A 19,948-nucleotide genomic window follows, 5' to 3' on the forward strand; every position below is an offset into this window, starting at 1 on the left:
GCTGGTATGATAGATATACGATACAATGATAATGGAATTTCTGCAGATGAATCAGTGACGGTATGACTAATCCACAGCATGATTCGGTGCCGAAGTGTAATTTACTAATTCGGGCCAGTTTCTTCGGGCTGCGGTCTCAACGGGGTACCTCAGGTCAAAAGCCACGCATATGGAAGTCTCAACCACGCTGTGGACACGACACGGATATGCGGATAGTAGAAAGATGTCACGTACACAGACAGAAAGGGTAATCCGTAATGTGTGTACCTGTCTTGGGCATCGTGGCAACAGCACTACAGTTTGATATTTTCAATGCTCCACGTTTTTACCCTCTCATAGCTATCAATCATGTACCGTATGCTGAAAAAACAGAAATATCACAGATGGAAAGGAGGAAGGTCATTTTATTGTTTCGTGCTTGTTGCAGAATTTTTCACACTCTTAAAGGAAGTGGAACCGTCCACATTGGTCAGGCTTCTTAATTTGCCATTTTTACAACGTTCGAAGCACAATGGACAACGTAATTTTGATGTTTTTCATAGAAGAACTACCGTAAGAATTTTGCGTCTCAAATTGACGGAAGTGCCAAACGTTAACTGTACAGTTCAGTAAATCCCAAAGTTATGGATGTTTGTAACTTTTCCCAGTGCCCAGACTTGTTTACTGTGCATAGTCTACTCGTTACTTCCAATTAGAACGCCGTGTTTAAATAAAGGCTAGGGCTGTTGTGACTTCGTGACGAATGGCATCACCTATCCCCCAACGATCGGAGACCCCCGGTTTACCCTGTTCATGGCGTCACCTAACACAACAGCAAGCTGATAGAAATATATATCAATTGCCATTAGGTAGACACAGATATGTATGTAACTGAAAAAGATATGATAACAGACAGAGAGGTAGAGGCAGGAAGACAGATAAGGCTCATACATAAAGTGGGTGAGAGAAACAGAATCAATAATGTTTAAGTCCGTGACAAATGGATATGAAAACCCTTCCCTTTCCTATGTACAATGTAAGGATCCGTGTTGGACAAGCACTGCACGAAATGGCCACGTATCCTGACGGATCCGACGTATCCGGAATCGGGCCTCATGGCGTTTCCGAGCGAATCCGGAAAAATCCCAGTTCACTGCTCGGATACTGAAGTGCCCGCAGATCCGACCAATTCCGACGCCGTATTCTTCTGGATCCGTGATGCGCCTCGGATACCCGAAGATATTTGCGCGGATCCCTCGTTTTTTGATATTTGGAATGTTCGGATTGTTTGTATGTCGGTAGTTGCTTCGGATCCTGACGAATAAATACACACGGCACGGCATGATCTCATTTCCTGACGAATCCAGCAGATCCGGAATTGCGCATCATAGCAGATACGGAACGTTTCCGAATGGATCCGATGCACCTCAGATCAGACAATTCCGGCGCCGTATACGTCTGGATCCTTCATACGTTTCGGGTACAGATACGGAACGTTTCCGAGCAAATTCAGACAATTACCAGGTACACCTCAGATCCGGCAATTCCGACGCCGTATACGTCTGGATCCGTGATGCGCGTCGGATACCTGAGGTTATTTGCGCGGATCCTTCGTTTTTAGATATTTGTCAATATGGCAGAGATGTTCGGATTGTTTGTCGGTAGTTGCTTCGGATCCTGACCAACAAATACACACTGGCACGCGGCATGATCTCAGATCCTGACGAATCCAGCAGATCCGGAATTGCGCATCATAGCAGATACGGAACGTTTCCGATTGGATCCGATGCACCTCAGATCCGACAATTCCCGTGCCGTATACGTCTGGATCCTTCATATGTTTCGGGTACAGATACGGAACGTTTCCGAGAAAATTCGGACAAATACCAGGAACACCTCAGATCCAGCAATTCTGATGCCGTATACGTCTAGATACGTTTCGGGTACAGATACAATATCTACTCGGATCTTTCATTTTTTTATGTATTTGCCAATATGTTAGAAGTTCAGATTTGCCAATATGTTAGAAGTCATGAGCTGTCTCGGATCCTGACGTATACGGAACACGGATTCGTGTCGGATATCCAAATTACCCACAAGACACTTCTGGGCGCGACAAACGTTAACGGTTTTCTTTCGGTTAACAGCACAGACAAGAACGGCGTTTCATCACCTTCTGTGCTTAACATGGCATCGCCAGAGTCTACCATGGTCGACCAGTGATTTTTGAGTGGCTTGAGAGTCGAAGGGAATTCGGTGTAAACTCAAACGCACGGAATTGCGACGTTGTCTTCTTCGTGCATGCAATATTCGTCGCCCCCCTCCCCCCTTGTAAACGCTGGTAGGGAGTTGATTCATCATATAGAGGGACTGCCCTTTGGTAAGTACCAATTGAAAAATTCCCGTTTCTAACTAGTTTTGACGTCAGTTATCCTCCTATTGTGGCTTGACATATCATCGCATTCGCATGACCATAAGAATTCTCCAGCCGACCTGCCCTTTTACGGCGTTAGGATCTAGGAAATTTTAAATTTCAATTTGTTCATTCTTGCCAATGGTCAGCAGACATGTGTGTCTGGTTAACGTTTCTAATACAAAATAGCAAGCAGTGGAGGGAAAGATAATTAAAGATATGGAAGGGAAGAAAATGTCATAAGTATTTGTCCCACAAAGATCCCACAGTTTGTGGATAGTGAACTAGAACTTATAAGGAGGCAGTAGTGTGCTTCAGTGATTATTTCATTCAGTTATAGCTGTGCATGTTTGATCAATATTATATTCAAGTTATAGATGTAAGTTTTACGTAGTCAATTCAACGATGCCCAGATTCATTTTTTTTACACATGCGAGTATGTGATATGTTTAATATTTGTCATTGTTTCCATTTATATATATATATATATATATATATCCAGTACAGCGTCGGCAGATACTTCCTTCACAAATGCAGCACATATTGTGAGGACCTTGGCTGGGAACAAAGCAATCAACTGTCAGATGCTCAGCTGCTGAGTACCTCAGGCTCCTTCGGTAAGTCCATCATCGATACACTTCAATGTTAGCTGAGAGCGGCATGATGGATAGCCATTGTCCCGTGTTTTTTGTAGCTGCTGTGATGAAACGAAGCCCATGTCAAAATCATGTGACATGTTCCTTAAATACGTGAATTGATATTTATTCATCATTTGGTTTTATCATATAGGAACTGGTTCATCACAAGATGGACTCCAAGCTGAGTCCAACATGCAGATACAGAAGAAATCAGCCTTGCCTGTACCTTACCAAGAGTGCATGGAAGAAGTGAACTCAGATGTAGTCAGAGAATGGGGAGAGGACGATTATACACATGCAGTTCCACGGCATATGCTACTTACGTTTAAAATGTGGCGTGTCATCATGGGAGTTCTTCAGACAGTATAATGTTACTTTCTATTTTCAACCTCTGTATTTGAAATAATTGTATCTGATGGCTTTTAGACGAAGAGCTGGCCACAAATAAGGCTTTTATTACTTTAGTGGAATATTTAGAACATGTAGATAATTTTGGTCCAAGGGCACTATACAGTAGTAAATATTACCACAATGTTTTGATGGTGTTAATTGTAATACATTTCATAATTTTTCAGAACATTGTGCTTGCACAACCCCAATTTACCGACATTAACCTGCATATGCAGTGGTGCTTTGAGTATGTGGATGTCCCTCAGCCTGTCTCAAATGAAATGGATCATTTAGCCACATAGTACTTCCGTATTGTATTGTATTTGATAGTTTTTGAACTTAGAAATACATTATGTTGAGATATGAAATGATACATATGTTACATACAGGCTTTCCCAAACTTCCTGTTATTCAAAATGATGTTTTGGGTATAGTAAAATTAGGAATGCAAGCACTTAGTCGGATCCGTTACGGATTCGTTGTTGGGTCCACCTGTATCCGTCAGTATTCACCATTTTCTTCAAAATACAGAAAAATCCTTGTACGCATCCGTCAGGATCTGTGGTATTTCCGTACAGTGTACGGCTCCGTATTCGTCGAAAATCCCTTACTTTCGGATTCTTCAGGAAATATTCCATATACCGGTGCGGAAATAGTCGGATACGTTACACGAATCCGCATGTATCCGTCAGTATCCGTCAAAAATACAGAAAAATTCCTGTTCGTATCCGTCAGGATCGGTGGCATTTCCGTACAGTGTACGGCTCCGTATTCGTCGAAAATCCCTTACTTTTGGATTCTTCAGGAAATATTCCATATACCGGTGCGGAAATAGTCGGATACGTTACACGAATCCGCATGTATCCGTCAGTATCCGCCAAAAATACAGAAAAATTCCTGTTCGTATCCGTCAGGATCGGTGGCATTTCCGTACAGTGTACGGCTCCGTATTCGTCGAAAATCCCTTACTTTCGGATTCTTCAGGAAATATTCCATATACCGGTGCGGAAATAGTCGGATACGTTACACGAATCCGCATGTTTCCGTCAGTAATCGTCAGTATCCGACAAAAATACAGAAAAATCCCGGTACGTATACGCCGGGAAACGAGGCCATTTCGTGCAGTGAAGGTTCTGTAGAATGAGGCCAGGGACGAGAACCGACAACTGCGTTTGCTGCTATAGGTACATACCAAGTAACACATGTGCAAAGACTCTGACAGGAACTGACAGGGTAAGTCCTGTAAGCAACCAACAGGCGCACAGCATACACAAGGCATCCATTCCACTGTTCGCTATATCGACAACACAAGATACCGTTTTGAGCTGGACGGACACTGGGAAAGATTTTCTTTGAGTTGTGAAAACCTTTTTCATCGTGGATAATGGCGGATACTATTGAAACACCATCTCGATTGCTAAAGTCGTTCGGGCCAAATGCAAAATGGACATTGTGATTCGAACGTAGATTTCCCACTGATGCTGGGCTTTTCTTCGGAATTTGATAAATAATGGCTTCTTCCCATTGTTGGAGAACACGCGAGTACGCCCCTCCTCTAATGAGTTGAAAATATGGGCAAGAATATCGCTTATTCAAGAGCAAAATTTTTGACGATTATTCGGGAAATATTATCGGGACAACTCTTCCTGGCATCAAGACGTTACAAATGTTATAAACCTCATATGGATGAATATCCGGTGGTTTGGAAGGAGAAGGCGGGTAAGATGGCAACGATCCGAATCAAGACAGGGAAGCTAGCTAATGCTTAGGTCACAATTGCGCCGGTGCCTGTCGGGGATGTAGCCCCGGCCGGGCTCTGACTTCCGGGGGGCACCGGCTGTCGTGGTCACAATTAAAAGTTAGCTATTCGCTGCCCTGCAGGGGTCCCGGGGTGCTCCGGCAGGCACTCGGTGGCATTTTTGTAAAATTTGTAAACTTCATTGGTCGGTCTCTGGTAGGTACCCGTCAGTTGCTCTGACGGTGTCTTGTAGTGACCCCTGTGGGGTCCGACAGGGTATCGCGTGCTTATCACATCCAGGTGGGGCAGTTGTAGGGTCCCTGCCGAATGCCCCCCAAACGACGGTCGGGCATCAGGCAGGCTCCTGGTGGGCACTCGTCATATCTCGGGGGTATACAAAACTGTACTGGAGCTCAAAAAGAAACACGATATACGAAGTTCACGCTTTAGTTCTGCTCACCTGATCTGTAACGTCACACAGTTGACTCGGTCTTACGAAGTACACACATTTAGTCTGTGCACTTGATCCGTACACGTATCATAACATAACAATACTTTATTCTATGATTTTGGCTAACCAAGATATGTGTTAAGTACATGGTTTGAAGCAAATAAGGTCCAAAAAAATTCTAAAAACTACAAATAAGTCCAAAATGTACCTAATATACAAGAGAAACAGACCATCATTTTAGGGGGGTAATGATAGATGAAAAATTACACTCAAAAGCCTAGTCTCTGCTATAAGGAAAAAAAATGCTAAAACAATAGGTGTTATTGTGAAAAACAAATACATCATCCCTGAAAAGATTCTCACAACTTTATGCAACAGCCTTATATACTCTTATTTGACCTACTGTAACATTGTTTGGGGGATGCGCCTGCCATACAACTCTACATCCTCTTATAACTCTCCAAGAGAAATTCACAACGATAGCAACTGCTTCTGACTTTCGCTCACACATGGCTTCTCTATTTCAAGAATCCAAAATACTAGATATCAACGATTTCAACAGATTACAAATTAATATCTTCAGATTAAATTTGCATTCCAACAATTTCCCCAATGTATTTTATATTTTTCCCAAAGCCTTGTTCACGGGCAAAGATATCCATATTCCTCTCTTCCGTACATCATTAGCAGAGTTCTCCAAGTGCAAATATGTCACAATATGGAACAGTCTTTAGACAAATATACAAACAAGCACTTTTTTCTGACGTTTAAAAGTTATTATCTAACTTTGATTTATACCATTATTTGATTGTCATTGTCTATCGTTACCATATTCTATATTACTCTAGTTTATAAGTTATAACCGTGTTTGATAAGTATAGACGAGGAGGGCCAAGTATGAGCTATATACGCGTTTTTTTCTCCTCCTGAACCTGTTATTATCTATTGTTTATCGTATTATGTATCATAAATGTTCTTTGTTGTGCAAATGAATAAACAAACAAACACACAGACAGACAGACAAATCTTTACCTGTCCCGGTGGACTGCCGGCAACCGGAGGGGGGGGGGGGGGGGGTACCTCGCGGTGTTCTCACGTTGAGGTCACGGCGTCGTTGTGTAGAATTTAAGTCAGAACTAAATATTTATCGGGTCCCCGTCGGGCCCAAAAATAGCACGGTAGCCGCAGGGTGCCCCGAGGGGCCACGTAGGGGTCATGGCCGGAATTGCCAAAAACGGCCCGGGAACTACCCGGTAGGGCCCCTTTTTCCAATTGTGACCTAAGCATAAGGTGGTTCTCGATGTCTTTGTCAGTAAGATGGGAACAGCACGATGCGCCACGACGACATATTAGTATGTTGGGTAGACACATGTGCCACCTGGCTGGATTCTCCTTCGTTAAAACGTAGATCTTGTGAACATCATGTCTTTTCCTTGCCTTCATATTGTATGATAATGAGGTTAATGAGGTGGTTTTACTCGCAGGTTATTATTGGAGATGACAATGCCTGATGACACCAATTACAGCGCGTCATAAACCCTTAATTACATGTCTATCACGCGTCCCTCTTTATCTGTTGTGGTTTCATTACATCAAACTGTTACACTCCATTTCCCTTCCTTGTCGCCACGAGTCATCTTTACGGGCGTACCTTTATACGAGGTTCTTAGCGGTATCAGAGTCGGTGAAATGACGTAGTTGGACTGAAGTCCATGACAGTGGTAGATCGATGTGTCAAGTCAAGTTGGCGCGTGGTGAAGGTACAGTCAATTATTGTCAGACCTTCACCATTTGTTATTCTTCAGGACATGCATACGTAATAACCTATTACGGGGCATGTTTTTGCATACGTAATAACCTACTACGGGGCATGTTTTTGCCACGACCAACAATGTTGTGGGGGATATAAGGGTTATGATGTCATCGTGACTGCTGATGTAATTTTACTGAGATTGAGGGAGGGCGCTGGTGAGCCTTTTCCAATGGCCAGGAGGTAAGGATTCATGGACACAAGTCATGCAGTAGGCCAGCTAATACTTACTTACTTCGTCATTAAATATGTGGTGTGAAATTGCAAATTAAGTACTTCGTGTATGACGCTTACAAGTAACATGTTCTTACGGCTTCGGGAATTGCGCCATGTTCTGTTTTGTCGCTCGGTGCAAAACTATGTTAGTGCTTTGTATAAAGAAGAGCCAGGCTAGGGATCGTTTTTTATGCCATTCTTCACTGATCATGAGAACTGGCTTTTGCATGATAAACGTCGACATGACCCAAGCTGGACACGTGGTTTTGTGTTGTCAACAGGACCTACGTCGTCAGCATAGTCCGTATCCGAGCCTGGCGACTCACCAGGCGCTTCCTGCGGCAGCAATGCACCTGGGCTAAGTTCCGCTGAGTGAGATATGCTTCACGCTTGAATCAAACATTGAACACTAGGGGACCATGTATATCACCCTTACCAATTCCAGACTTGACAGTGAACCAATCCGGCTGCTCCCCATTTACTCTGCTACTCTGCATGCAGTGTTCTCGAAGACGGCTGGTAGAACTTCGATTCACTTTGCATGAATACCGTTAAAAAAAGGAATTTCAACTATATCCACGTCTCATCTGGTCAAAAGCAGCCTAAAAGCGACAAAGCACACATGCAAAGGACTGAAGGGAGTATTTTCCTATATTTCTATGTATGGCTGCCCATAGAGAATATATCTGATCAATGTATGATTCATTTTGTCCGAAGCCACACTGATCTATTTTCCCGTGGCAGTTTATCCAGCCACACGTGGCGACGTGCAGCGTCGATGCTGAAGATTGGAGCACGCACCATTTGGTACAGAGGAGGAGGCTGTCACTCTGTTTGGTACAGAGGAGGAGCCGGTCACTCTGTTTGGTACAGAGGAGGAGCCTGTCACTCTGTTTGGTACAGAGGAGGAGGCGGTCACTCTGTCTTCTTCATCTCTAGTCAGGCGTGCCGTCCACCGCGGGGTACTGAGCATCATCGGAGCGGGAAGAAAACACATCAATCAGAGGTGACAGGTTTGCTTGTACTGATTTAATCTATCAACCAATCAATCACCGTGTTAAGTGGTGATGACACAATACAGTCAAAACTTTCCCGGAGAGACCTGTTCGCCTGGCCCATCCCAGCCACCAGGTACGTAAAACTGCGCAAAAAGGTACAAATCTCAATTACATCACACGAAAGCTGTTTATGTTGTAAAGTATGTCATAGAGCCAACCATACATAGCTAAACTTAAAAACTGTCAAATGTAAATGTAGATGACCTCATGAAATACAGTTTATTATTTTATCGTCATCATTTCTTTCTCTGTCGGAATCAAATTTGTCATTGGTGATCAGACTAATTAAAAATGTCTGTTATCAAATCCAATTGGTCAGTTCATATTGGTATCACAGTCAGCTCACGAAAGGGGCATTTTCAGTACTTGGACAAAGCCTTTTTTGTCGTAACTATTTAGCTGGTAAATGACAAAGATGTTGTTAGACAGTTCTATCATTGAATCTATGTCATTCCTGTAGGTACATTTATCATATTTCTTTCTCAGTGAAATATTGTATAGCAAAAGGACAGTAAAAGTACCGTTTCAGCTGCAGATGTCCCCACTTGGATTGCTGTATGTTAACTGCCACTAGTAAAGCTTTGGTTTAGATAAACATCTGAGCACTATCAAAGGGTCGGTGTCTTAGAGGGTGTTCTCCTTCAGGTTAACGGCTCTAAGATATGATGTGCTCCGTGTTTTATTGTGAGTTATCTACAAATCTTAATGTCCTTTTCTATAAGCCAGTCTGTAAGCATGACCCCATATTACTATTAGACACATGTTAAAATTGAAACCATGGTTTGTACCCTCATACTTACTATTTATACATGTTTGTGCTTCTATATACAACGTTTATTGGTCTTAAGAATCAATTCTAAAATTCCCCACCAACATTTTCAACAATGCATTTCAAACTTCAGCCCCCTAAATATCTACATGTCATAAAAACATTTGTTGCAAGACAGTGTGTCAATAAATGTCTATACAAAGACAAGGAACTAGACTTCTCGAGTTACCAATAAACTTTCTCTTCAGTCAAAAAACGAACAAATTCAAGTCAATTATTAATAACCAGTTTACAGACATCACCACCAGCTTGCTTCATTTTTTACAGCATATTAAGCTAAAGGAAACTTTCTGCACTCCAATTTGCAGAGTTTAGCCCTAATTGTCAGGTAAGAACCACCCCGGGGTGCGGTCCCCCGAAAGTGTGAAATGGAACGAAATGGAACGAAATGGAACGAAATGGAACGAAATGGAACGAAATGGAACGAAATGGAACGAAATGGAACGAAATGGAACGAAATGGAACGAAATGGAACGAAATGGAACGAAATGGAACGAAATGGAACATATGTAACATTATGAAATGAAATACCAGTAGATAGCGAAATACAAGGAACGTTGTAACATTCACAGTAGACCGGAACAGGAAGCAAATATAACGTGTTTTATTTCTTGAATCTATTTGATAATATTAAATACAACGTTTTTGCCGCGTTTGTGTGGCTAGATTCTTCCCTGAAAATGGGAGCGCCGCGTGCAAAGCGCTCGGCCGCTCTTCCTTGATTTTACTGCAAATGAAATACTGCAAATAGCAGGGAAAACCAGCAAACGGAACTGAGTATCGAAGTAAGGACTAGATTATACAGAAGTTGGTGGTAACATTGCATCTCGTAATTCACCAAGAGGGCATGAGGCAAACGTAATTTCATTATTTAAACAGCGTGTTTGCGTGTTGTGTGAACTGTGAAATACATGTCCTGCTCGTTCACACCCTCCCTTTGTTTTGTCGTGAACAAGGAAGCAGAAATCACCAGAGGTAGTTCTCAGCCCACGTCCGTGGTTGAATGGAGTATGAAATTTTACATTGGTGACGCAGCGCAGAGCTGCATTTGCATATCATTAGAGGAGGGGTCCATTCTCCGACAGCCGACCAGCCGAACAAATGGTTGTATAAAAATCTTTGTTGCGGAGATATGCATATGCTACGTACTACTTATGGACTAAACCGTATGTAAATAAAACTTGGAAGTCGGAGTTTGATTCAACCTGTCGGTAGCACGCCCACGTGCACAGTTCCGATGCGCTGGCAACATTGGCGGTTCATTTGCATGCGGGGCTCCATTTTCAACACGCAAACACGCTGTATAAATAATAAAATTACGCTTGCCTCATGCCCTCTTGTTGAATTACGAGATGCAATGTTACCACCAACTTCTGTATAATCTAGTCCTTACTTCGATACTCAGTTCCGTTTGCTTGTTTTCCCTGCTATTTTCAGCAGTTCATTTGCAGATCGTTGGTAAATACAAAGGAAGAGCGGTGGATTACTTTTCACCCATTTTCAGGGAAGAATCTAGCCACACAAACACGGCAAAATCGTTGTATCTACTATTATCAAACAGATTCAAGAAATAAAACACGTTATATTATGTATTTTCTTCCTGTTCCCGTCTACTGTGAATGTTACAACGTTCCTTATATTTCGCTATCTACTGGTATTTCATTCCATAGCGTTACATATGTTTTAGTTCGTTCCATTTCGTTCCATTTCGTTCCATTTCGTTCCATTTCGATCCATTTCGTTCCATTTCGTTCCATTTCGTTCCATTTCGATCCATTTCGTTCCATTTCGTTCCATTTCGTTCCATTTCGTTCCATTTCGTTCCATTTCGCACTTTCGGGGGACCCCCGGGGTGTAATGAGATGAACCATCACGTTTCACACCTTCACACCAATTACAAAGTCCCAGTTTCGTTGATGTTGTTGTTATCATTTCCAGTAATCGGATCGAGGCCAGGGACAGGTGTTCCCAGAGCAGGGCCAAGGGCTTTTGGGTAAGCCGTGCCCGGAAAAGGGACAGGTTGGCAAGGGCGGGAGCAGGTGCGTTAGGCTTACCTAGAACAGGGACAGGTATGTTAGGCTTGCCTAGAACTGGACAGGTGTGTTAGGCTTGCCTTGAACAGGGACAGGTGTGTTAGGCTTGCCTGTACAGGGACAGTTGTGTTACCCGTCCCCAAAGCATGGTGCATTTTGGTACTGGTGAAATCCCAGTTTCAGGAACGTGGCAATTGTCGCCTCTGTTTGTTCATCAGTTCACTATGTGTCAACTGCTGGATCCCAGCGAAAATTGAACGCACAGGCCCGCCATGTTTTCTTGTGAGGTCACGTCAACGAGCGCCCCCTAGCGGCTCCTCTTCCTCGGAGAGGGTGTTTCCGAACAGCAGCGGCTGCAGAAAGAGGCCCAGCGTGCCGACAAAACACACCGACACGAAGCACCACAGGAAGATACGGTCAATCACCATGGCAACGTACTTCCAGTCCTCTGATATCTGTGGATAATATAGGAACGTTTTGTTGAAAAATGTGAGTACAAATGCGTTTCATCAACATGTGTGAACCATAGAGAACCTTATATTACACGATGACAACAACATAGATAAATTCCCGATTTTTAAAAAAAAATGGACAAACAGACTAAAACTGTATACCACATAGTAGCATGCATATGTTAAATTTACTACAGAGTCATCCAGACTTATCAAGGTACAGAAAAAACGGGAAGGATTCATGAGTTGAATAAAATGTTTATAATGCGTCTTCCTTACTACCGGTGTATAAACTGTTACAAGACAGTCTAGATCGTGTTTTTGCCCAAACTCGCAGAATGTCCAAACTGACACTCAAACACTCAATTCATTGTTCTCACAAGCTATTCATTTGTCAGTGAATGCACAACTGTATTTTCTTGTTTCATGTTTCCATTTTGTATCTTTTGTTGATCTGAATAAAGTTTGTAAGAAAATAAATAAAATGAAACTTTGTCCTTTTAGACATTTTACATTGTCCCATTTGACCATATCTCAGTACCCTGGCACATAGTGGGGGTGTTTGCCTGGCGGATGATAGCGCAGATCAGCCTGGTCTTAGAACGTTCAATCTGCCAAGTGGGCCTCCACCGAACGACAGCCCAAATGAGAACGAATGCTTCTCATCAGTTATCGCGCTTTACAGCCTCGCTGCGGTCAAAACTAATTGATGATGATGTCAGAGAATGTGGCCGGCTGAATTCCAGGCCTGTGCAGGGTGTTAAGCAGGCTTCGGGGATCCGCGGCACGTCCGGCCTGAAACTGCGGGTTGCGATAAAGTTTCAACAGAACTATTTAGCATCGGCACGTCCGGCCTGAAACTGCGGGTTGCGATAAAGGTTTAACGGAACAATTGAGCCTCGGCACGTCCGGCCTGAAACTGCGGGTTGTGATAAAGGTTCAACGGAACAATTTAGCATCGCCCCGTCTGGATGAAGGTTCAACGGAACAATTTGGCATCGGCACGTCCGGCCTGAAACTACAGGTTGCGATAAAGGTTCAACGGAACAATTTAGCATCGCCCCGTCCGACCTGAAACTACGGGTTGCGATAAAGGTTCAACGGAACAATTTAGCATCGCCCCGTCTGGATGAAGGTTCAACGGAACAATTTGGCATCGGCACGTCCGGCCTGAAACTACAGGTTGCGATAAAGGTTCAACGGAGCAATTTAGCATCGGCACGTCCGGCCTGAAACTGCAGCTTGCGATAAAGGTTCAACGGAACAATTTAGCATCGGCACGTCCGGCCTGAAACTGCAGCTTGCGATAAAGGTTCAACGGAACAATTTAGCATCGGCACGTCCGGCCTGAAACTGCAGCTTGCGATAAAGGTTCAACGGAACAATTTAGCATCGGCACGTCCGGCCTGAAACTGCAGGTTGCGATAAAGGTTCAACGGAACAATTTAGCATCGGCACGTCCGGCCTGAGATTGCGGGTTGTGATAAAGCTTCAACGGAACAATTTAGCATCGGTTAATAGTCGGCAAAAGCAAAAGATCTAGAAGCTGCGATATAATAAACAAACATTAACATTTAATATTATTCATATGCGAGAAATGGATTTGTCACATTAAAATTTGAATATTCGCTATTGACTCTGGTCTGCTGTTCTTTATGCCAGTATTGTTCACCAGATTATGAGGTTGAACTTTTTCCCATCAATTTACCATCTATAACGTTTGGTTTAGTAACTCCCATCAGCTAATTTTTTTTTTAAGTATAGCGAATGACTTTATCTCGTCGACCTATAGCAGTTACCTATTTGTCTATGGTCCATCAACCAATGATTGCCCTCCACCCAACCCATCAACCAATCACTAACCCCCACCCACCCCATCAACCAATCACTAACCCCCATCCACCCCATCAACCAATAGCTGCCCCCACCCATCCCATCAACCAATGACTCCCCCCACCCATCCCACAACCAATAATTGCCCCCCACCCATCCCATCAACCAATGACTCCCCCCACCCATCCCACAACCAATAGCTGCCCCCACCCACCCCATCAACCAATAACTTTCCCCCTCCAATCCCATCAGCCAATAACTGCCCTCACACATGCCATCAACCAATGACTCCCCCCACCCATCCAATCAACCAATGACTCCCCCCACCCATCCCACAACCAATGACCCCCCCACCCATCCCACAACCAATAATTGCCCCCCACCCATCCCACAACCAATAACTTTCCCCCACCAATTCCATCAGCCAATAACTGCCCTCACACATGCCATCAACCAATGACTGCCATGTATCTCATAGTTGAAACGTACACCTCCTCTAAACATAGAGTGATGATTTGAACATATGTGCACAATCGTTTTTGAATATATCAAAGGTCTCAGACCATCATACCTATCAGCCACCTCCTGCCACAATAATCTTTTCCACACTTACAAGTAGACCAGACAAATAAGTAAACTTCACCTTCCAAACTATACCACTACATCTGGACACAGAACTTTCACATACACAGGTGCCAAATATTTCAATATTCTGCCTAACAACAGCTACGTAGGCAGCTACAAACAGTAAAGCAGTTTAAAACAGCGATGCTTAACAGACCTCTCACAAATTTGACCTAGAACGTTTAATGGACTTAAAGTATTTGATTACGGCCTAGGACTGTTTGTTTTTGGACCTGAATATGACGTCATATTTTTTTTTTCATTTCATACTTTTCAGATGATATTATGTTAATTTCCTCTCATATGTGTTCAGTTGAGTTATTTCCGTGACATCGTTAAATATTCCTGTATTTCCTATTTATTTTATCTCCTGTGTCTCTGGGCCCCCTTGGAAATCAGCTTTTGGCTGAAGGGGCCACCCTGATGATTTAAGATTTAAATAAATAAACCAACGACCTACCCCCATCCCATCAACCAATGATGCCCCCCTCCATCCCATCGACCAACGACTACCCCCACCCCCCCCAACCAATGGACCCCTCCCCCCATCCCATCAACCAATGGACCCCTCCCCCCATCCCATCAACCAATGGACCCCTCCCCCCATCCCATCAACCAATGGACCCTTCCCCCCATCCCATCAACCAATGGACCCTTCCCCCCATCCCATCAACCAATGGACCCTTTCCCCCATCCCATCAACGAACGACAGCCCACCATCCCATCAACCAATGACTACCCCCATCCCCTCAACCAATGACTCCCCCTCCCCTCAACCAACGACTCCCCCCATCAACCAACGACTACCCCCATCCCATCAACCAATGGACCCCTCCCCCCATCCCATCAACCAATGGACCCTTCCCCCCATCCCATCAACCAATGGACCCCTCCCCCCATCCCATCAACCAATGGACCCTTTCCCCCATCCCATCAACGAACGACAGCCCACCATCCCATCAACCAATGACTCCCCCCATCCCATCAACCAATGTCCCCCTCCATCCCCTCAACCAATGACTCCCCCTCCCCTCAACCAACGACTACCCCCATCAACCAACGACTACCCCCATCCCATCAACCAATGGACCCCTCCCCCCGTCCCATCAACCAATGGACCCCCCCCCAATCCCATCAACAAACGACAGCCCACCATCCCATCAACCAATGACCGCTCATACCTCCTTTAGGGGTAATGACATCGTCATAGAGACAATCCTTAGGTCAATTCAGGTCGGCATTGGCCTGTGTTTAAGTGTCAGTCACGCATGGACAAATATTATAAACTTCATTGCTTTTGTCAATGTCATTGCACAAACAGTCTCGCTTTACTGAAGGAAAGCAACGTGAAATAGAACGTTTTGTGCGAAAATGAAAGCATATATATTTACAGCTACCAATTCCGTGATAAGACCACTATTGATACTTTGGCTTATTTGTGGTTCTCTCCCGGCGCGCATGCCAAGTACAGCGGCTCGCCATGTTACAAATCCGTTCTCTGCAGGAACCAATTTGGGCAGGAACATAAATTCCCGCGGCGCCTGATCGCAATTTCCCCCAGCAGCCCCCGCGCCAAATGATGCATGATGTCCCGTCAGGCTCCGCGCCAAATGATGCATGATGCTTATTGATCCAAACCTCGCGCCGGGGGACTGTGGGCGGGAGATACCGCTCGTACGGGAGCCGGCACCTCCAAACATTAGTGTAGGGGGACTGCGGGCGGGAGATACCGCTGGTACAGGAGCCGGCACCTCCAAACATTAGTATAGGGGGACTGCGGGCGGGAGATACCGCTGGTACGGGAGCCGGCACCTCCAAACATTAGTGTAGGGGGACCGTGGGCGGGAGATACCGCTGGTACGGGAGCCGGCACCTCCAAACATTAGTGTAGGGGGACTGCGGGCGGGAGATACCGCTGGTACGGGAGCCGGCACCTCCAAACATTAGTGTAGGGGGACTGTCGGCGGGAAATACCGCTGGTACGGGAGCCGGCACCTCCAAACATTAGTGTAGGGGGACTGTGGGCGGGAGATACCGCTGGTACGGGAGCCGGCACCTCCAAACATTAGTGTAGGGGGACTGTGGGCGGGAAATACCGCTGGTACGGGAGCCGGCACCTCCAAACATTAGTGTAGGGGGACTGTCGGCGGGAGATACCGCTGGTACGGGAGCCGGCACCTCCAAACATTAGTGTAGGGGGACTGTGGGCGGGAGATACCGCTGGTACGGGAGCCGGCACCTCCAAACATTAGTGTAGGGGGACTGTGGGCGGGAGATACCGCTAGTACGGGAGCCGGCACCTCCAAACATTAGTGTAGGGGGACTGTGGGCGGGAGATACCGCTGGTACGGGAGCCGGCACCTTCAAACATTAGTGTAGGGGGACTGTGGGCGGGAGATACCGCTGGTACGGGAGCCGGCACCTCCAAACATTAGTGTAGGGGGACTGTGGGCGGGAGATACCGCTGGTACGGGAGCCGGCACCTCCAAACATCAGTGTAGGGACCTCAACACGGCCAAACATAGCTAGAAATCGTGTTTGTTCGCCTGACTTGTTATCAGAAAATACGAAATGCATTCAATCCACAGGGAGTTTCATGAAGCAGATGTCGTGAATGATAAATGAAAATTGACAGCGAAAATACGGGATTACTTGTTGATTAGTATCAAAACAATCTTCATGATAAAAGAGTTTAGAAACAATGATGAGGGGATACGACAAAAATAATTACTCAAGCAACTGGATAACATTTTGAAATGATGGGGGATATAATGCGGCATCAATTCACGCCAACAATAGCCTTGTTAGCATTGTTTTGTGGTGAATCTAAAGTGAAATGATCAATCAATTTCGTTTTTTGGGCCATTAAATTGCGAGATAAAGGAAGTTATTAGGTTACAATGCTCAATGTCAATTGCAATGTTCCATGACACGTTAACAGACGTAAATGTCAAACAGCAAACGTCTCCCCGCACACTATGTCTGTCATACTTTGCAAAATTGCTTCGGCTACGCGAGAACAGTTTGCTTTGGATTTTAGTTAGCAATGAGGTTTAAATGTCCCGTAGCATCATACAGTTTCCATACATCGTCAATTTCATAGAAATAACCTGTATTTCATGCTGACCAAACCCTGCGCACTTCTGAATCGGAAACAGCCTGTATTTTCTGTTGACCAGGCCCTGCGCACTTCTGAAACGGAATGAATCAGCCTGTATTTCATGTTGACCAAACCCTGCGCACTTCTGACACAGAATCAGCCTGTATTTCATGTTGACCAAACCCTGCGCACTTCTGACACGGAATCAGCCTGTATTTCATGTTGACCAGGCCCTGCGCACTTCTTACACGGAATCAGCCTGTATTTCATGTTGACCAGACCCTGCGCACTTCTGACACAGAATCAGCCTGTATTTCATGTTGACCAGGCCCTGCGCACTTCTGACACAGAATCAGCCTGTATTTCATGTTGACCAAACCCTGCGCACTTCTGACACAGAATCAGCCTGTATTTCATGTTGACCAAACCCTGCGCACTTCTGACACAGAATCAGCCTGTATTTCATGTTGACCAGGCCCTGCGCACTTCTGACACGGAATCAGCCTGTATTTCATGTTGACCAGGCCCTGCGCACTTCTGACAGGGAATCAGCCTGTATTTCATGTCGACCAGGCCCTGCGCACTTCGGAATCACACGGAATCAGCCTGTATTTCATGCTGACCAAACCCTGCGCACCTCTGAAACGGAAACAGCCTGTATTTTCTGTTGACCAGGCCCTGCGCACTTCTTACACGGAATCAGCCTGTATTTCATGTTGACCAGACCCTGCGCACTTCTGACACAGAATCAGCCTGTATTTCATGTTGACCAGGCCCTGCGCACTTCTGACACAGAATCAGCCTGTATTTCATGTTGACCAAACCCTGCGCACTTCTGACACAGAATCAGCCTGTATTTCATGTTGACCAAACCCTGCGCACTTCTGACACAGAATCAGCCTGTATTTCATGTTGACCAGGCCCTGCGCACTTCTGACACGGAATCAGCCTGTATTTCATGTTGACCAGGCCCTGCGCACTTCTGACAGGGAATCAGCCTGTATTTCATGTCGACCAGGCCCTGCGCACTTCGGAATCACACGGAATCAGCCTGTATTTCATGCTGACCAAACCCTGCGCACCTCTGAAACGGAAACAGCCTGTATTTTCTGTTGACCAGGCCCTGCGCACTTCTTACACGGAATCAGCCTGTATTTCATGTTGACCAGGCCCTGCGCACTTCTGAAACGGAATGAATCAGCCTGTATTTCATGTTGACCAGGCCCTGCGCACTTCTGACACAGAATCAGCCTGTATTTCATGTTGACCAGGCCCTGCGCACTTCTGAATCACACGGAATCAGCTTGTATTTCATGTTGACCATACCCTGCGCACTTCTGACAGGGAATCAGCCTGTATTTCATGTCGACCAGGCCCTGCGCACTTCTGAATCACACGGAATCAGCCTGTATTTCATGTTGACCAGGCCCTGCGCACTTCTGAAACGGAAAGAATCAGCCTGTATTTCATGCTGACCAAACCCTGCGCACTTCTGAAACGGAATCAGCCTGTATTTCATGTCGACCAGGCCCTGCGCACTTCTGAATCACACGGAATCAGCCTGTATTTCATGTTGACCAGGCCCTGCGCACTTCTGAAACGGAATGAATCAGCCTGTATTTCATGTTGACCAAACCCTGCGCACTTCTGACACAGAATCAGCCTGTATTTCATGTTGACCAGGCCCTGCGCACTTCTGACACGGAATCAGCCTGTATTTCATGTTGACCAGGCCCTGCGCACTTCTGACAGGGAATCAGCCTGTATTTCATGTCGACCAGGCCCTGCGCACTTCGGAATCACACGGAATCAGCCTGTATTTCATGCTGACCAAACCCTGCGCACCTCTGAAACGGAAACAGCCTGTATTTTCTGTTGACCAGGCCCTGCGCACTTCTTACACGGAATCAGCCTGTATTTCATGTTGACCAGGCCCTGCGCACTTCTGAAACGGAAACAGCCTGTATTTTCTGTTGACCAAACCCTGCGCACTTCTGAAACGGAATGAATCAGCCTGTATTTCATGTTGACCAGGCCCTGCGCACTTCTGACACAGAATCAGCCTGTATTTCATGTTGACCAGGCCCTGCGCACTTCTGAAACGGAAACAGCCTGTATTTTCTGTTGACCAAACCCTGCGCACTTCTGAAACGGAATGAATCAGCCTGTATTTCATGTTGACCAGGCCCTGCGCACTTCTGACACAGAATCAGCCTGTATTTCATGTTGACCAGGCCCTGCGCACTTCTGAAACGGAAACAGCCTGTATTTTCTGTTGACCAAACCCTGCGCACTTCTGAAACGGAATGAATCAGCCTGTATTTCATGTTGACCAGGCCCTGCGCACTTCTGACAGGGAATCAGCCTGTATTTCATGTCGACCA

At 45.3% G+C, this 19,948-nt stretch overlaps 1 protein-coding gene and 1 long non-coding RNA gene across 2 annotated transcripts in view; one reads left to right on the top strand and one right to left on the bottom strand.

The window, feature by feature from the left end:
- Positions 1 to 1,711: 1,711 nt before the first annotated feature.
- LOC136427100 (uncharacterized) lies at positions 1,712 to 3,802 on the top strand. The gene is made up of 3 exons (XR_010754368.1): positions 1,712 to 2,359; positions 2,895 to 3,009; positions 3,182 to 3,802. It is a non-coding gene; the product is annotated as an uncharacterized lncRNA (long non-coding RNA).
- Positions 3,803 to 11,554: 7,752 nt separating this feature from the next.
- Positions 11,555 to 19,948, bottom strand: part of LOC136427101 (neuronal acetylcholine receptor subunit beta-4-like) — a 33,787-nt gene continuing 25,393 nt past the window's right edge. The window contains exon 7 of the mRNA XM_066415815.1: positions 11,555 to 12,010. Coding sequence (XP_066271912.1) covers positions 11,849 to 12,010 — 162 coding nt within the window. The 3' untranslated portion in view covers positions 11,555 to 11,848. The remainder of the gene's footprint in view (positions 12,011 to 19,948) is intronic.

This window comes from Branchiostoma lanceolatum, chromosome 2 (assembly GCF_035083965.1).
Source record: "Branchiostoma lanceolatum isolate klBraLanc5 chromosome 2, klBraLanc5.hap2, whole genome shotgun sequence".
NCBI lineage: Eukaryota > Metazoa > Chordata > Leptocardii > Amphioxiformes > Branchiostomatidae > Branchiostoma > Branchiostoma lanceolatum.